Raw genomic sequence first — 18,777 nt, 5'->3', positions numbered from 1 at the left:
CTAAGGACAAAAGTCTCTTTGTCCCACTCAGAATCTCTTTGTTCTGTCTCTTTAAATGTGATTGAGCTAAACATTAAAAGCCTTTTTGGCCTGTTCAGCCAGTTTAGAGTAGATTGCAGTAAGTGTCATGTTCTGCAAAACCCCATTCTGCTATAATAGGGTCATGGGGGTGTACTGGCCCCAGTGACTAATATGTCTTTAATTCCTGTATTAAGCTGCCTCTTCGTGTTCTGGCTTCCATTTCCATGGTTTTCCTTTTTGTAAGAGTGAGTGCTGTGGGTGAGCGATGATAGGAAATCCAGGTACGTGTTTCCTCCAGTACCCTAAAGTATCCATAAGCTGTTGCACTTCTTTCCTAGATTGGGGTATCTGCAATTTTTCCGTTTTACTTAGGGTGTCCAGTGGAATTGCTGTACTATCTGCAATCTACCAGGTACCTACACATTTTACTTCTCTACTTGGTCCTTGACATTTTTCAGGTAAAATCTCAACTTTTGCTTTATATAGTGCTTGCTACCTTGCTGCTGCTGCTCCCCCACTCTTTGAGGGGAGGTGTCTCTGATCAGAGTATCATCTATATATTGGTACAGTTTTACATCCTGAAGGAGGTGAGACTGACTGTAGAAGTTCAGCAAATGCAGCATGAGCAATCATAAGTGAATATTTATACTCCTGTGGGAGTCTGTTAAAGGTATATTGTATACCTTCCCAAGTGAAATCAAATTTCTCCTTGTCCTTCTCCTGTAAAGGGACCATAAAGAACATACCTTTCATGTCTTGTACCGCTACCCATGGGCGTGTGGTTGCTTGTAGCATGGCTGTTAAACTTGCAATACTGGGCGCTGCAGCCGTTAGTGAAGCCGTGCTGGCATGATCTGTTGTCAGGTGCCGTCTCCCATCGGGCTTTCGGAGTGGCCAGACAGGTGAACTGTATGTGGAGTGGGTTCTGGAAATAACATGCCTTTTTTCCAAGTCTGCTATTATGTCAGAAATTCCATTTCATGCCACAGCAGAAATTGGATGCTGGTATATTTTTGAATTGGGGAGTGCAGGAGCTGTGTGGAATACACATACTGTACCCTCCCTATTTCTGCCAGGTTTGGGGTCAGTACTTGAACCAAAGGACCACACACTGCCATCTGGCAAGTGCCAGTTTTGTCTGGTCAAAACACTGAAACCCAGAATATTTTGACTGTGCTTTTAAACCACATAGGGATCGGACTGGAGCCATAAATTAAATTTTGCAATGCTCTGTTCACTGTGGTGACTTTAATTCTTTGCCAGCCCAGCTTCTTGGCATCCTATTGTGTTAGTATTGAAATTTGTGCTCCCATATCTAACGGGAATTTCACCAGTTGTTGTCAAGGACCAACTGGAATCAAAATACAAGTGCCTCCTTCATTTAGTGGCTTTAATATTGCATAATCTAATGTGGCAGATACTGAGGTATCACCAGCTTCTCTCCCTGTCTGTGCATAGTTTGCATGCGAGCAGCTTTTGTGACAGCAGTGGAAAGCTTGCTTAGGGAACAAATGGGAATTATAGAAGGTTCATCTCATTCCAAGACAATTACTCCCCCTGCCCAATGAGCTATCCTATAGGTGATAGAATGGGATTCCTTTGCTTGGTCGGGTCCTAGGTTTAAGAAGACTCCTGGACCTCAATAACCATTTGCTTTGTCTCCACTGAACATTATTTGGTTGCCACTGCTCAAGCAGACATGCCATGAATATTCAGTTTGTTTCACCTGGCTTTCTGCCGGTTTTCTCTTCTAAGTTTGCTAATTGCAATGGATCCCAGGGAGTGGTTCGTGTAGTATATCGTGGAGCACCACCCCGAGGTCTTTCAGAGTGTTCTGTTTTAGTGATGGGTCTAGCCTCACGTTCAGGGGGTTCTGAGGGGAATGGGGAGGGGCATAGTTTCCCTCATTGTAATTATCAGGATCATGCCACATACCACCATCCTAGTCCTCTGGGGACACTGTTAGTTTCCTCATTTGCATGGGAGGATGCAGAGCCTTCATGAGCACCATATCAACCTTTTCTTCCAAATTCTGCTTTTCTCCTTTTCTTCCTGTAACTTTCTGTAGCTGCTCAATTTGTAAGGACAGTAATATCTCAACTGCCTTCCTGCCTTCTATTTAATCTCTTAGATCTTATTTCTCTCTGTTATTATGTTTCCTATACTGGCAGGTGCCTAACATCTCACAAATAATTCCCTTTCTTTTACCATCTTTAGCATTTCCTCTCACTAATTTTAATTGTCCTTCAATGCCACCCCAGTCATGCCTATGTTTGCAAGTCCATTCCTGTGAGAGTTTGGGACTTGGACTTACTCCATGCCTCTGTAAGTAATCACTGATAATACTTGCCATCCTGCTGACTATGCCAAGTTGTTGCAGGGGAGATTTAGAGAGCTTAAAGAACCACCACCAAAGGTATCAGCAGAAGTGGTTTTATTGAAAAACGATGTTGTTAAAGTGAGGCTGAACAAAGTTTGATGGCAAGGTTTGCTCTATTGCTTATTGCAGAGGATAGAATAATGATTCTATGATGAATGATGAATAATTGATCATTCATTGAATGATTCTATGATGAATAATGATTCTAATGAACATGACAACAAAACTGAATTCATTAAATTGTAGATGTTACACCAGTTTTTGTGCCTCTATCTTATGTGAATTAAATGGATCTCTGAAATGGAAGAGAAAATGCTGTATTTCTGTTTTAGAAATTTTTTTAAATGTACGGTTTTAGTTCTTTTGGAATGTATATGATTGAATATGCACAGACTACAAAGAACATTTAAGGATGGTGCAATTTGTTTTCTAACAGAGCAAAAATACCAAGATTTTCTTAAATAATATGCTGTTCTACAAATTAAATACTTTTTACTGTAGAAACAAATTATGTATGTTTGAAATGAATCAGGTCATTAATTTATTCCTCTGGTTCCTGCCTGTCTACACAGGTACGTTTAGTTACAGGATTCTAAGATTAAACATGGTAATATTGTTTTGTTTAAAAAAAAAAATCAAGTTTAAGACATAAGCCATTCAGGTTTGACTGTAGTGGTCGAAATTCTAAACAAAAAATGTTGAGAATTAAAAGAGCAAGCAAGACAAAATTGTGACTGAATCTGTGGATGTCTCTGAGCTTATCCCACGTTCACAAGTCTGGTATGGCCTACAGCCATACAGAATACTTAATAGAGCTAGAAAAAGTGATACTGGATTTTTTACTGATAACTCCTAACCAATTTGCAGAGCAGTCTTGTGACAGCTGCAAGAGCATCTGCCGTGTAAAGGGGAGATAGACTGTTTGATAGTCAGAATCTGTGTATTGCAGTGGATTTTACGTTCCATGCTATTACTTGCCTTCAGTCAGTCACCTTAATTATATAGTGAGATTTAAGTGCTTTCATTGTCATTCTTAAAAATTTTCAGCTTTAAAGGTCTCTTGCATTACTGCTAGATGGTAGGGAGGATTGAAAATAACTTAGTATGCTTTGGAACCTGCAGATTCAAATCCTGATTTTTTAATATTTATTTATTATTTTTTTATTATTCTTTAACCTTATAGGGTTCGGTGGGTGAACCGGGACCTAAGGGTGAACAAGTAAGTTTTGTTAGAGATCATGGTACTTTCAAGTCACACTACCAAATGCTGCAGTACATTACGTTGACCAAATCTGAAGGCTGACAGTATGTCTTTTTTTGATGTAGGGTGCACCTGGAGCAGAAGGAGATGGAGGAGAAAAGGGTGACTTAGTAAGACATTATTTTCTCTTTACCTGATCTAATATTTTGTTGTCATAAATTAAAACTTTAAAGTATTGTTGGAGTGCTTCAAGCATACGTTTTGATCATTGAAAGTCACATTTCAGTTTTATACTAACTAGGTATTGCAAAGCACAGAAGTTCTATTAGCTCATGTCATTAGTTCATGTCATTCCTGCTGTTTTGAAAGCACTCTGAAATACTCCTGTTCTCTTAGGTGTTTAATACAGTATGGGCTGCCTTGAAGGGTGTGCGTGTGTATGTGTATATAGATACATATGTAGGCATACACTAAGCGTTTAAATATATATATGCATACACACATATAAATTCTTGGTGTTTGAGGCAGTGAGGCTGAGAGGGCAGTTTAATTCAGGTGAAACAGGAACACTGACAATAAATATCCTTAGAAATCAGATATGATGGAAATATTTTGTATTGCCTTTGTATTTGGAAGTAAGTTGTAGCAACTGGCTGTTAGGGAGAGGGAGAATGGCCTGGGAAGAGGCTGTGGCACTGTGCTATTGCTGGGGGAATATATATATGTATATTCTGCAGGAGTGTGATGTGAACTCACATGGGTAATTCCTGGGTCATGCGCCCTTGGGTAAAGAGGATTTGTTTTCCTACAGAAAGAGAAATGCACTACTAGTCCAGTGGCTCCTATGGAACCCCATCCAGCAAAGCCAGACTTGATCTTTCAAAAGGAAATAAAGTACTCCCTAAAAAAATAAAAGGTTGTGTGCTGGAAATGAGCACTATTTTCCCTACACTCTGCAATTCTGAAAGGTTTTTAAAGTTAATTAACAGCCCTAGTGAGCTAGAGGTCCAGTAATTCAGCTTTACCATCAATATACACATTCCCAGGAAGCAATATACGGGTTTAAGTGTGCTGCCAGTTAGTCTGTTTTTAAACTGATAACAGTTGTTATTGCTATTTCACTTACGGCATATTCATTAACAGACGAAGTGGCCTTTCTGACCTTTAGAAACCAATTATTTCACCAATGACATTTAGGAACTGGGAAAATACAATTTTCAGAAATCTCTCCAAGAGTAATATGAAAACGCCAAAGAGGAGTTAATCTATTTCATAGGTGGTTACAAGACTTTGAAACTTTATTTTTTCCAATTCAGAGGAGAAAAGTAAAAACTTCTGAATAGTGGGACTGGTATTCTCAGTCAACTGACAGAGGGGTCTTGGAGTTGTTCAAGCCAGGAGCCAGGTTGCTGGGAACAGGAACTTCTAGAGGTTTGGCTTCTGCACAGCACATTGGTTAGGCACTTGCCTGGTTTCTGCTGCAGTTCTGTCAGGGCTAACACAACACTGTAAAATAAATACCAATAAATTCTGTCAAACTAGGAAATCCTGATTAAATAATACTTCCTTTAGAGGTTTCCAAGCAATCTGCTAAGATTGTCCTTTGCTGTAACTGTGATTTGAGAGGTTAGAGCCTAATTCTAAGATAACCAATACAAAACAAATTATAAATATGCTTTCTTATTTGTACCTTACAGAAATATTTTTGAGAAAGAAATTTTAAAAAAAGAATCTGAAATTTAAGTTTTGTTCCCAAATGAATTGTAAATCAAGGTGCAATTTTGCATAAATCAACTAAATATGCAAACTTTATTATTTATAGTGGAAAAAAATGTCGTTTACTGCATTTGTAAAATCTGTGACAACAGATACTCTCTTCTAATACAGTTTGTCTTTTTTTTGCTTAGGGTGATATGGGACTACCAGGAGCAAAGGGAGCTGTAAGTATAATGAACGGTACTGTTGCAGAAATACAGACATCTAGTAGATCAGATAGATGGCTTTCCGATTTAAGAAAGAAAATACAAATAATGAGCTGATCTCTTTGTCACAGTTAAATTGAATGAGTTCCAACAACATTTCTTCTGTTTAAATTTTGAATACATTTAATATTAAAATGGATTAGTTTTGGAAATGAATTAATGTCCTGAATTCTAAGCTACATAAGAGAAGCATCATTAAGCAGCAGTTTTCTTGCCAACTGATTTTTTTTTATATATACTTTTTTTTGGAGGACATGAACACACTCTTTGTACAGTGTGTTGTATAGAAAGGGGGCTTAGTACAGTGGCTGCATGCAGCCTTTAATCTTTACATGGAAAAAGCAGGACTGTGACATCTGTGGAAGCAGAAGTATTTATGGCCCAGATTCCTTTTTTGTTGTTTTCTTTATTTTTTAGAAATAACAAAGTGATAGCTTTGATGTGGAAGGCGAGCAGAAGCTTGTATGTGACATAAGAAAATGAATTTGAAAGTTGAACACATTCTTTCATTTCCCACTAAAGAGTGGGATTGTTACAGCAGCTGACAGTTTGGGCTGCAATACTAATATATCAACAGTTCTGCCTACAGGGAACCAAGGCTGACCGTAATGAAAAAATTATGCTTGTGTTCTCAGTGCCCTGTGTGACATGGGGCCAAGCAAATGCAAGCTAGAGAGTGTTTACTGCCGATCAAGATCATACAAGAAGGACATGAGGAAGAAATAGAGGAGAAGTCCATAGTTTTTATCCCCCTTGATTTTTAAAATCTTCTCTTGGTGGGACCCTAGAGTGCTTGTCATGTGAGTGAGTACATATGCAGGGATGAGTAATCCATCAGGGAACCTGGTATCTCACCAGGCTGGGCAAGAAAGCAATGATGGCTTCCTGGCTGTATAGTCCATGAAGGGAGTTTCGCTGTCTTCTTAATTCATCTATTGAAGCATGTTCTTTGGGTTTTCTCCTGACAGGGACAGCAATAAGCTGTCTGAGATGCAGCATAGATGGAACTGAAACGGCTCCATCTTTGGCTTTAACTGATGTCACAGTTGAGTAATTTCTTGAGCATCTCTTTTGGCAGGTGTTCTTCCCTTCTCACCTGCCCCCCCCCCATAGACTGGGGAAGCCATAAGTACGTAGGATTTTCTTTTCCGCTTCTTTTGGGTTTAGTTGTGTTTTTTGGGGTTTCTTTGGTTTTGGGGTGTTCTTTTTCTTTGTTAGTACTACTGCCGATTAATAGCAGTAAAATAAATCGTATTGAAAGTAACTCGGAGGTGTCTATTGACGTAGGTCTCACTCTGCATGGTATTTAATCACTTTTAGAAAATTTACTGGAGCAGAAGCTATAGCTTTATTTACTAAATGTATTTAAGGGGACATACTGATGTAGCCATGCCAATCCTTTAACTCCCTAGGGCTCAGGATGCTTATAACAGTAAAATAGCTCCTTCTACCACTTTCCTAGGTAAAATAAGCTGGCATTGGATCTGTTCAGGCAGTTTGTCAACATCAGCTTGTGTGAGGACGTTGCCTCCCTTATGCTGGCACACTCAGGCAAAGGAACTAGAACTTCCGTGCAGTGAGCTCTGACTCTGACAGATTAAACAAAGCAAAACTGTCTGTTCCCAAGCAGCCTGGGGCTAGATGATACAGGCTCATACTGTGGTACTTTCTATGAAAGAGCATGAATGGCATTTGCAGCAAGCAGGAAGCTGGAATTTTTGTAACTTAAGCAGCACTTAAACGTCTAGAAAAGTTGCATGTGACATGCATGAGGGCAGATGTAGAAACCAAGTATAGGAGATCTGTTCGTCGACAAAAAACCAATGTTTTGCACATGTCACTATGGACACCAGTTTGCCTCTTTTGACAGAATACCTTATTTTTCCACTTCTCCCCTTTAAGTGAGGAATACAGACCTCTTTTTAAGTTTATAACTCACACAATGGCTGACTCCAGTCACTTATTTAAAAATAAGCTTTTCAACTCTACATCCCAGCATTCATCACTTTGCATTTATGAATAGCTCCTGTCACCATTCTGATATGCCAGAATGAGTCTAACTCTAGTACATCAGTCCATTGAAATGCCTCTCTTTCATTATCAGGTTGGTAATCCTGGAGACCCTGGTTCCCGTGGGCCTGAGGGAAGTCGGGGACTGCCGGGCATGGAAGGGCCACGAGGCTCACCTGGACCACGAGGCTTGCAGGGTGAACAGGGTGCCCCAGGTCTGCCTGGCAGCCAAGGTCCAGCTGTAAGTACTGTTTTCCTGTAATTGGTATCTTTTGAATGCTTAGCTGTCACGCCACTCCTTTTTTTTTTTTTTTTTTTTTTTTTTTTGCATCAGGAGATGCGTACACATGCAATACCCACGTGCCACAGTAGAGTTTGAAATACACTGCACCTCACAACAGACACATTTGTACACCAGAGAAATGATTTCTCAGGGCTGTGTGCAATTAGGTCCTTGGGCCCTCAGCTTTCAGTTCAGTTCCCTTTTCTTACACCCACCCCACTCCTGCAGTGCACATGAAACCATGTTTGACATATTGGTGTATCACACATGGTATTTGCCTTGCTAGTTGACTTCAGCTTGCAGGGACTGGAACACCTTTTATTGACTGCTGCACTGGTTTTGGCTGGGATAGAGTTCATTTTCTTCATAGTAGCTTGTATGGGGCTAAGTTTTGGATTTGTCCTGGAAACCGTGTGCTAACACACTGCTGTTTTGCTTACTGCTAAACAGTGCTTACGCAGCATCAAGGCCCTTTCTGCTTTTCTCACTGACAGTGAGTAGGTTGGAAGTGCACAAAAAGTTGGGAGGGGACACAGCTGGGACAGCTGACTCCAAGTGACCAAAGGAATATTCCCTACCATATGACATCGTGCTCAGCAATAAAACCAGGGGGGAGGTTGGCAGGGGGCCACTGCTTAGGGGCCTGACTGGGCATTGGTCGGTTGGTGCTGAGCAATTGCTTTAATTTTCATCACTTATCTGCCTTGGGGTTTACTTTTTTTGTTATTTTCCCCCCTCTTTTCCTTACAATTTCTTCTTCTTCTTCTTCTTAGTTTCAATTTATTAAACTGTTTTTATCTCAACCCGTTAGTTTTCTCACTTTTACCCTTCTAATTCTCTCCCTCATCCCACCGGGGGGTGAGTGAGTGAGCGGCTGAGTGGTGCTTAGTTACCGACTGGGGTCAAACCATGACACAACTGGGCAGCATTTTTTGCATCAGGCACACTTATAAATGTGTTATTAAAATGCACTGTGTTATTAACTGTTTTTTTAACTATTGTTTTTTTAATTCTAGGGAAAAGAACCAACTGATCAGCACATTAAGCAGGTTTGCATGAGAGTTATGCAAGGTAAATATGCTAAAAAGTATTTGATGTTTTTTGTGCATTTAAATCAAAATTATCTGCTGCTGTGGAAGCAACAAAGATTCCCCAAGTCTTATCAAGAACAAATAGCGTGACCTCAGCAGTGGACCTGGCAGAAAGTCTTTCCACATGTGAATGTGGACGCAATATGAGAGAATATGAGAAAGAAGTCCCTTATTCATATTTACTTTGCAGCCTCATTGACCTGTTGATTCCACACTATTACTGTAGTAACCAGGCCATAGACCAAAGTGCTTTTATGAAATACATATATTTTATGTACAAACCACTTGTTATGTTTACATATATAAAAGCACAGGGCTTCACTGAAAGCTTGTTTTGCCATTTGTATTCATACACTATGAGATTACAACAAACTATGTGCAAAATGGGTAAAAAAAAAAAAAAAAAAAAAGGAAGGGTGCAGAGAGAGGCTTCCTGGAGATAACATATCACAAAATGAAAGCAATAGGCAGATGTTCTAAACCCTAATTATAGTTGCTTAGTTCTTCTTAACACACACAGAGATGTGGAGCTTTTCTAAGACAGTTGGGTGCATGGGATTTACTGAGTTTAAAAATTTATGCTACCCTGTAAGCACAAGACTTTTCAGTACTTGCTATTAAAGATGTCCTTTGGGATATGGTGCCTTTGTAATGTTTAGAGTTTACCAGAATGAAATTGCTGCTCATGATTTAATCTAAAAATTCTCTGTAGTCATCACTCTTCTTGATACTGCCCAACAGGTTATTTTTTTTAAAAAACCTTTCTATAAATAGGATAAAAAGTCCTAAAGGCCTCTTAAAGTGGCCTTTTGAAAGACAGCAGTGAGGAGGATTATGGTGAAATCAGATATGGTGTTTGAATTTATGCATAACCATCAGAATTAGCAATGAAGAGAACGGTATAGGAAAAGTAGACTGTCTTCATTGCATCCTTCTTGAGAGGCCCTGAAATTGTCAACGCTGTCATGTTAAAAAAAAATCAGTCCCAGTGGGTCCCTGGGATCTTGTCAGCTTAAAGACAATTCTAACTGAAGCTCCTCAGTAGGCTTGACCTGCAGAGCGCTATCCCCAGTCTTCCTTATATACCTGCCCACTATAGCTACTATTTTATTTTGGATCCTGCTCCACCTCCCCTTTCCCCCATCTCCTCTAATATTTCTTGGTTGTGGACACGAAATAACTATGTCTTGCCAAGTCATGCAGACTTCATAACAAATGTCATATGGAGCTGTATGTGGCTGTATCCAGAGAAAGTTATTTCTAAGACACGCTTAGAAGATGCATTTAAGGTCTAGAAAAGAAAAATAGAGAGGACTGCTCTCGTGCTATTACAGCAGTGGCCTGAAAGGGGGAGAAGAAAAAGGGAATAGCTAGCTTTGATAATTCCAAGGAAGGCAAGCTGATCCTATGCCTAATAAAGAGCAAAGCTCCTGCTTAAGAGATCAACATAAAGTGTTCAATTATTTATCAAACTTGAGATCACAACCACGAATTTGAGGGTTTCTTTCCTCAAAAAGAAGGCTTGCACTTACCAGGCCAACATAGATGACTGCCCTCGTGCTTTTTGCTGTTTCTTCTTGCAAAGACAGGTCTTGACGGGATTAACAAGTAGTAATGAAAAGAGATATTTTCTCTTTTAAGAGGCGGCAATTGCATGAGTAAGCTTTCTTACTAGATGGTTGAAATTTAAGTTATATAGAAAATTATAATATATAATATAAAATTTCTAAACAAGCCTTATACATTTGAGTCATTTCAGCCTGCAAACATGAAATTTTTAAGATACAGGCTTCAGAGTGACCAGCTTCACAGTGTGCCTATGCAGTTAGCCACTGGTAGTACTAAGGTGGTCTTATATATGTACCAGACTAAAGAGTACTGCACATAAAGAAGGCACTGAACTGTAAGCTGTCAATTTCTAGCAGAGAATACACGTTCTTCTTCACTGAACACAGGAATCTCTCCATTCAGGTCCACTTACTGCTTAATTCTGCCCTGTTCATTGCAGAACAACTGGCTCAGCTGGCAGCCAGTCTTAGGAGGCCAGAATTTGGTGCTCCAGGTCTTCCTGGCCGACCGGGGCCACCAGGTGCTCCAGGCCCTGCTGGTGAAAATGGCTTCCCAGGACAGCTTGGGCCCCGTGGCTTGCCTGGCCTTAAAGGCCCCCCCGGTGAGATTGGTCGTAAAGGTCCTAAAGGTAAGAAATTCTGTAACTACTTTTCAGTTGTTGACTGCCCCAGTTTTTTGTGGTGTGTGACCCCTGCCCACTTTCCCCCTCCTTTGGATTACAGGTTGTGGATATACATTGTACATAGTGAAATCCAAAAAGATCTGGAATTAGGAACCTATGCTGTTTCCTTTAACTGTTGCCTTGGTTGTCCCAGTGATTAAAGGGCACGTTGGCCTGGCCTCAGCAAGACTTGTTTATAAATCTTTTTTGTCATCAAACCACTTACACAATATGAGAAAGGACAGGCGTCTACCTTCAACTAGAAGCAAGCAGCTGAGTCAGATTCCTAGTATTAATTCTTCCTCTCATGGACTTTCAAGGTTTCTGTTTTTCATATGATGAAAAGTTCCAGCAGTGATTCTCTTTCCTCCACTCCATCTGGTTGTGGACCTCACTTCTGCAAGACAAGCAGTCCCAAAAGGCAATGTAAACAGATTCATTCACTAATCTCTAGCCTACTTTTCTAAAGTCTATCCACAAGTGACTGAAAAGAATTTGCCTCTTACTTGACTATAATACTTGAGCCCGTTAACATCACTAGAGCCCATTAACATCACTAGACCATGTACCACAATCTGTTGATTCTTTGGAAGGACAAATCCATAATAAAATGGACTTACCTTATACTTTACAAAAAATCTTTGATCTAAAATAATCTCTTTTGTTCCTGAGAGGCTTTATACTCCTCCAAAGGATTATACAGTAGAATTTTCTGCAAAGTCTTATGACCACTATGTATGTATTAGTTTCTATTCAGCAGTGATTTCGATTTGTTTTCTTGAAGGAAGGCTTTATTTTAAAATTGTATTTCTGCACAAAGCTGGTCTGTCGCTGGATTAGAGTGTTTACTTTTGTCTCAAGCTTTATTTGAAAGTAAAATTGGGGAAACCATTGAGAGAAGAAATAGAATACAAAGCAAACCTTAACAGCATTGTTGCTAGAGCTCTGTTACTGTTTTCACTTAATGTAATGTCATCTGTATTCACAGAAGCAACAAAAAATGGAGATACAAAGGTGATCAGATACTCTGAATTTGATTCAGCACACAGCAGACTGCACTGTGTTAATATTAAAAAAAATTAATAAAAAAATATACAGAGCATAAGAAAACCCCAACAAACAAGATGCTTTGTTTCCTATCATAATTGTCATCAAGTTCCAAGTTATCTTACAGTAAACCTTGAAATACAATTACAGATACAAGAGAAGTGGTAAATGCTTTCACGTGCAAGAGCGATCATGATGGTACATGGCAGGCAACCTGAAAACAATCTCAGTGCTTCACTCTGAGTTACCTGGTAGTTACCAGAGTTCCACAGAGGTCACAGAGATGAACTTACTTTCTCCATCCATTTGGGAGCTGTCTGATATCAGAGCAAGAGGAAAAGGGTACCTAGGACAAATGATAAGAGGGGAAAAGGAGGAGGATGTTGAGAATGGTTTAGAAGGTCACGGTAAAGAGAGAGAAACACAACGTGTTACCATGAGAGAAAGCAGAAGTTACAAAGGTACAGTGATTTAACAGCATCAACAACAGCAGAGTCAAAAAGGGGTGGCTCAAGGAAGATTACAGCGACTTTAATGAACAATCTGGGATAGTGAAGGAGGGCAGAAACAGAAATCGGTTGAAGTTTGGAGTAACCAGCAGTAAGCACTATTCCAAAATGTTCAGTAGATGGCAATATTGGAAGTATATATGGGTAACCTGACATCAGTGCCTCCAGTAGCTGTATTTAAAAGACAGGCTGAATCTCCATGTCAACTAGGCAGTCTGAAGCATAGAGATAAGACTCCTCCTCTAGTACCCTGTGTGCATCTATCTTTTATTGAAATTTGGACTTTTGTACTGACTCTTGTGCTCCTTTACATAGCTTCCTTGTTTCCTGCTGTGCCATTTCCAGGCAAGCCACAAATTCTACCAGTCTATTCTAAACTTCCTCACTGCAGTACAAGAAAGTATGGAAGTATAAAGTAAAGTTAACTCAAATATTATTAGGCATATACTTCTGACTTTTGACTTTCAGGAAAAAAAAAAAACCAAACGATCAAGAGTTTACGTATGGCATTCACAAGTGGTAAATATACGTACTCTTATGGAATATGTACAGTGAACAGAATCTGAACTTTACAACCAAAACAACAAAAAAAGCTTCCTCTTAGTAAGATATTTCTTGGTTGGAGCAACATACGAATTTGAATTAAAGCTGGATGCCCACCGAAGAAAAGTGTCCATAATACCAATATATAAGAACAAAGTTCTTCCTTTTACTTTTATGAATATGGGTGTCAACAGAATACTGTGATCTGTGCAAGCCAGCTTCTCTTTTGTTCTCTGCACTAGTTGTCTCAAGGACCAGCACTTGAGAAGTTTTACTTCTTAGCTGAGTTCACATGGTCTTGCAAAAGCCCTTGGTCAGTAACCTGTCTGTATTCCAAAAAAGCCTGTATAGTTCTGTGAGTTTGGTTTATTTCTGTTATATAGGCTATGACATATTTCATGTGGCACTTACTGTCCAGCTCCAGGTGGGGTTTTTTGTTTGTTTTGGTTTTTTTACCCTCCAGCATGTTTATTTCTGAATATAACTCAAATGTAGGGAAAAAACCAAACAAATCCCAAACATCTTACAAGGACATGTGTCAGGACATCATTCAAAGATGCTAAGAATATATACAGCCACCCGAATTCTCTGCTTATTAACCATTCAACTCTGAGAGGGAGCTTACTGAAACATACTCCAAGCAGCCTGTAACTAATGTTTTGTGAATTTGCTATAGGTGAACCAGGAGAAAGAGGAGAAAGAGGATTTCCAGGCAGAGGACTGAAGGGTTACCCTGGACCAAGAGGTCTTCCAGGTAAATATGAGAGGGTGAGGATAAAGAAGAAATGTAGTAAAAATTTATTCAGAACCGATACCTCAGGTAGCCTTGAAAAGATAAAAGGTGTTCATCAAGCAATAAAATTTCAAATAACAGTACTTCATAATTCTTACTTCATATATAATGACACAGTCATAAATCATGATTAAAAGCTCTTTTACTACAGAGCTACCACCCTATTTATCTCAGTGTGGAAAGATTAGGAAAAAATTATAGAAAGAATTAAAAAAGAAAAGAGGTAATCACACAAACACATATATAAATAAATGACTTCTTTTTATATAAATATATATATTTATACATATAAATCATAGAATTCTAGAATCATTTAGGTTGGCAAAGACCTTTGAGATCATCAAGTCCAACTGTTAACCCAGGACTGCCAAGTCCACCACTAAACCATGTCACCAAGCACCATGTCACCAAGCACCATGTCTATGTATTTTTTTAAATACCTTCAGGGATGATGATTCCACCAGCTCCCTGGGCAGCCTGTTCCAATGCTTGACCACCCTTTCTGTGAAGAAATTTTTCCTAATATCCAATCTAAACCTCCCCTGGCACAAGTTGTGGCTGTTTCCTCTTATCCTGTTGCTAGTTATGTGGGAGAAGAGACCTCCCCCCCGCCCCCCGAGTCTCCTTTTCCCCAGGCTACACAACCACACTTCCCACAAACTGCTCCTCATAAGACTTGTCTCATAAGACACGCTCCAGCACCTCAGTGTCCCTCCTGTAGCGAGCAGCCCAAAACTGAATATAGGATTTGAGGTGCAGCTTCTCCAGTGCTGAGTATAGGGGGATGATTGCTTCCCTAGTCCTGCTGGCCTCACCGTTTCAGATACGAGCCAGGATGCTGTTGGCCTTGGCCACCTGGGCACACTGCTGGCTCACGCTCAGCCAGCCATCAACCAGCACCCCCAGGTCCTTTTCCACGAGGCAGCTTTCCAGCCACTCTGCCCCAAGCCTGTAGCGTTGCGTGGGGTTGCTGTGACCCCAGTGCAGGAGCCGGCCCTGAGCCTCACTGAACCTCATACAGCTGGCCTTGGCCCATTGACCCAGCCCCCCCTGCAGGGATCATTCTCCCCTGCAACTTGGTGGTGTCTGCAGACTTACTGGGGGTGCACTTGATCTCCTCATCCACATCATTGATAAAGATACTGGACAGAGCTGGGCCCCACACTGAGCCCTGTGGAACGCCACTTGTCACCGGGCCATCTGGATGTAACCCCATTCACCACCATTCTGTGGGCTCAGCCAGCCAGCTTCTTACCCAGCAAAGAGCACACCCATCCAAGCCATGAGCAGCCAGTTTCTCCAGGAGAATGCTGTGGGAGACAATAAAAAGTAAAAAGGCTTTACTAAGGCCCAGGTAGACAACATCCACAGCCTTAACTTATCTATTAGGCGGGTTACCTTGTCATAGAAGCAGATCAGGTGAGTCAAGCAGGACTTGCCTTTCATAAACCCATGCTTACTGCACCTGAACCGCCAGTTCTGCTGCATGTGCTGTGTGATGATGCTCAGCATGACCTGTTCCATAACCTTTCCTGGCACCAAGGTCAGGCTGACAGGCCTGTAGTTCCCGGGATCTTTGTTCTTGTTCCAGCCCTTGTTGTAGATGGGTGAAATATTTGCCAACTTCCAGGCAATGGGGACCTCCCCGGTTAGCCAGGGCTGCTGATAAACGATGAAGAGTGGCTTGGTAAGCACTTCCCCCAGCTCCATCAGTACCCTTGGGAGTTTATATATATTTAAAAATAAACAAAAAAAAGGCTTCAAAATGCCTTCATAATTTAGGACGTTCAAAATACAATTCTTCTTTATTTTCATGGTAGTTAATTGTAGTGTTATGTCATAGGGGTCCAGGACAGATTCTGATAAATGCAGCAAAACTGGCCTCTAGTGGCCAGTGAATGAAAATAAACATGTTCTTTCCATCGCTATCTCATACATGCATGTTTCTGTGTGTGTGTGTATAAATATATATATACAGAAACTATTAAACCACCAAAATTTGTTCTCTTTGTAAAAAAGAAAAAAAAATCAGTGTAGTATATACTGATACCTAGGATGTCTGTGAAACTCAAGAGCTGTCGTCTTTGGAAATTTATCAATGCAAGGGGCTTACTAAAGTCACTATATTTCATCACTTTGTTGAAGATTTAGAAGTAAAAAGAACCTTTAGTGCTCAGGAGTTCCATTTTATACATCTATTTCCTCAACACATCTGAATGGAGAATAAAAATAAATTATTGATATGTCTCTTTCCAGAGCGCTAACATAACTCTGAAGTAGTAAGTAGCATCTACACCTTCATATGCATCACCAACAGGGTTGTCTGCAGTACTGCAACCAGTTATACTGCATAGCTTTTTATAGCAGCAGATCTGCACCAGTACAGCTGGACAGGACTGGGATTGAAATTTCATTGCTGTAGATGTGTAAACACAGCCTGGTTGTCTAGGAGAGAAGAACTGCCCCTCTAAGTAGGCACGTTTCTGGGGAAGCCACTGAGAGCAGTAAAAAGCCACCTTCACACAGCTTTTAAGAACAGGATGTTCAGTAAAGCTACGTGTATACTAAACAAGTCACACGCTGCCAATTTTTAGATCTGCATCCACTTTTTCAGGTGAACCAGGCAAAGCCAGTTACGGCAGGGAAGGCCGCGATGGTGAACGAGGTCCCCCTGGGATGGCTGGTCAGCCTGGGGTTCCTGGCCCTCCTGGGCCTCCTGGCCCTCCTGGGTACTGCGAGCCCTCATCTTGCAGAGTGCAGGCTGGACAGAGAGCTGGGAAGAACATGAAAGGGCCGTGAATGGGCACCACAAGTGCCACGAAGTGTCAGCATCAATTTACTTCCTGCACAGACAGCTGAGGAAAAAGAAATACAAACAAGGAGACACCTTTCAACCAAGGTTTTGGTAAAGCGTTTTTAACACAGTGTTGTACATGCTTTCTAAAGATGTACTTAGCAACACAAGCTGGAACAATGGTGCTTACAGAAATACACAGGTGATGCCTTCTGGCTCTTTCTCCTTTTTGAGGAAGGGGGCGGGGGGCGGGGGAAGGCACTTGTCTATTTTTATGTTTACTTTTTTTTAATAAAGAGTCTCTGTGATTTCTCCTCCTCCCCTGCTTAATTCCTACGTATGATGTACAGTGAAATAACGTGTCTTCAGCCATCAAATAAAAAAGGAAGAGTTTATTTACGTCAGTTGTAGCTATTCTTTTACGCTTGTAAAGTAAATTCCAGGGCACTCCTGAGCAAATCACACTTCATACACAGTCTTTTCATTGTATGTACGTCCTGTACAGGATATGCTATGCCTCCTTCAGCTCTTCAGTTGCAGAACCACAGTTGGGAGGCTGTTCTTATGAAAACCTGCCACCCCTGATGCCTTTTATGCTGTAAATCTCTGTACAGGTATGATCCCCGGGTTCTAATGAATAAGCCATGTGGAATAACCTCTTCACCTTCCACTCCAATTTGTGTTGCATTCATAGTTTCGTACAAAGCCTATTCCAGCTTGCCTCCTTCTATGTGAAATTAAAATAAAAGGCTAGTAGCCACTGTCAAGGGAATTTTAAGTCCCAGAAATACAGAAGTTTTATAGTAGAGATTACAGATCTTGAAGTAATGTCTGTGGTTATACAAAACCCAATAAATGTTTTAACTCCCTATATGCTTTTGTATGTATGGTTACATTCAATACCAGTAAAACAGAACAGCTAGAAGACAGCCATTAGACATCCCAAGTTGTCTTTTATAGATAAAGTCAATTTTTAGAGGAAAATGTGCAATGTGGATATTTTGTTTCTCTCTGTATAAATTAAACTATTTGTGGTTTTGACTTTACCTTCTCTGAAGTGTATTCTCTCTCTAAGACAACAATGAAACCATCCTGTGATGTTTCCTTTCATTTTGCTATTAGTCATCCAAGTTTTCAAACACAAACTTTGGCACGCCTGCTTTAAGCATCGAGTTTTCCCCTAGCCCTCAGTTGTCTGCTTATGTTCAAAATAGTTGACTTGCATGCCATGTGAGAATATAAAAGAAATAACAGGATTAGTTGAGCTATGCATTTTACATGTAATGTACAAGACAACACTAAAGGGAAAGGTACTGGTATAATACATGCTTTAAAAGGAATTATCGAAAGAAGTAATAGATAAGCCTTCCTGAAACTAAACCTGATGCTCTACCTGCACCCAAAGAGCTACTTCTCTAGCACCTCCTGTGTTGACAGAAAATGCCTAAATAGAGATCACTTGGGAGAAAAATGTCTGATAAAGCTGCCTGCTAAAAGAAAGTATATTTGCACATTTATTAGAAACTTTTGAGAATGAGTTAAATGGATTAATCTTGGTAATCTTTTTATACCCCTTGCACAGTCCAGTATTTTAAATGATAAAATACAAAAGGTGGAATCTTTACAAATTAAGTTTTATCTTACAGGTGCCTACCGCTCTCTTGATTGGTTCCACAGAAGCAGCACTGGGTGAGATATCAGGGAAAAGATGGAGGAATAAAACAGGCATAAAGAAATGTGCCATCCTGCCCAGAGATGCTGGGCACAGCTCGAGACAGAATGGTTTTTCTGCACCTCCAGTTTGGCTGAACTCTTGTAACCGACATCCCCTACGTTAATATTACAAGAAGCCATCAGAATAGATGAGTGCAAAGGATTTCACTCAAACAAATC

The 18,777-nt window shown here is 40.3% G+C and overlaps 1 protein-coding gene across 2 annotated transcripts in view; it reads left to right on the top strand.

Moving 5' to 3' along the window:
- COL9A1 (collagen type IX alpha 1 chain) overlaps nt 1-18,777 on the top strand; it is a 75,004-nt gene extending 56,227 nt beyond the window's left edge. For both annotated transcript variants that reach the window (XM_037392294.1, XM_037392295.1), the window contains 8 exons: nt 3,585-3,620; nt 3,728-3,772; nt 5,510-5,542; nt 7,689-7,835; nt 8,894-8,948; nt 10,977-11,165; nt 13,974-14,051; nt 16,705-18,777. In XM_037392294.1, coding sequence (XP_037248191.1) covers nt 3,585-3,620; nt 3,728-3,772; nt 5,510-5,542; nt 7,689-7,835; nt 8,894-8,948; nt 10,977-11,165; nt 13,974-14,051; nt 16,705-16,889 — 768 coding nt within the window. In that variant the 3' untranslated portion in view covers nt 16,890-18,777. The remainder of the gene's footprint in view (nt 1-3,584; nt 3,621-3,727; nt 3,773-5,509; nt 5,543-7,688; nt 7,836-8,893; nt 8,949-10,976; nt 11,166-13,973; nt 14,052-16,704) is intronic.

The sequence above is a fragment of the Falco rusticolus genome, chromosome 6, assembly GCF_015220075.1.
Source record: "Falco rusticolus isolate bFalRus1 chromosome 6, bFalRus1.pri, whole genome shotgun sequence".
In the NCBI taxonomy this organism is placed as follows: Eukaryota; Metazoa; Chordata; class Aves; order Falconiformes; family Falconidae; genus Falco; species Falco rusticolus.
This window is presented reverse-complemented; position numbering and strand designations above follow the sequence as displayed.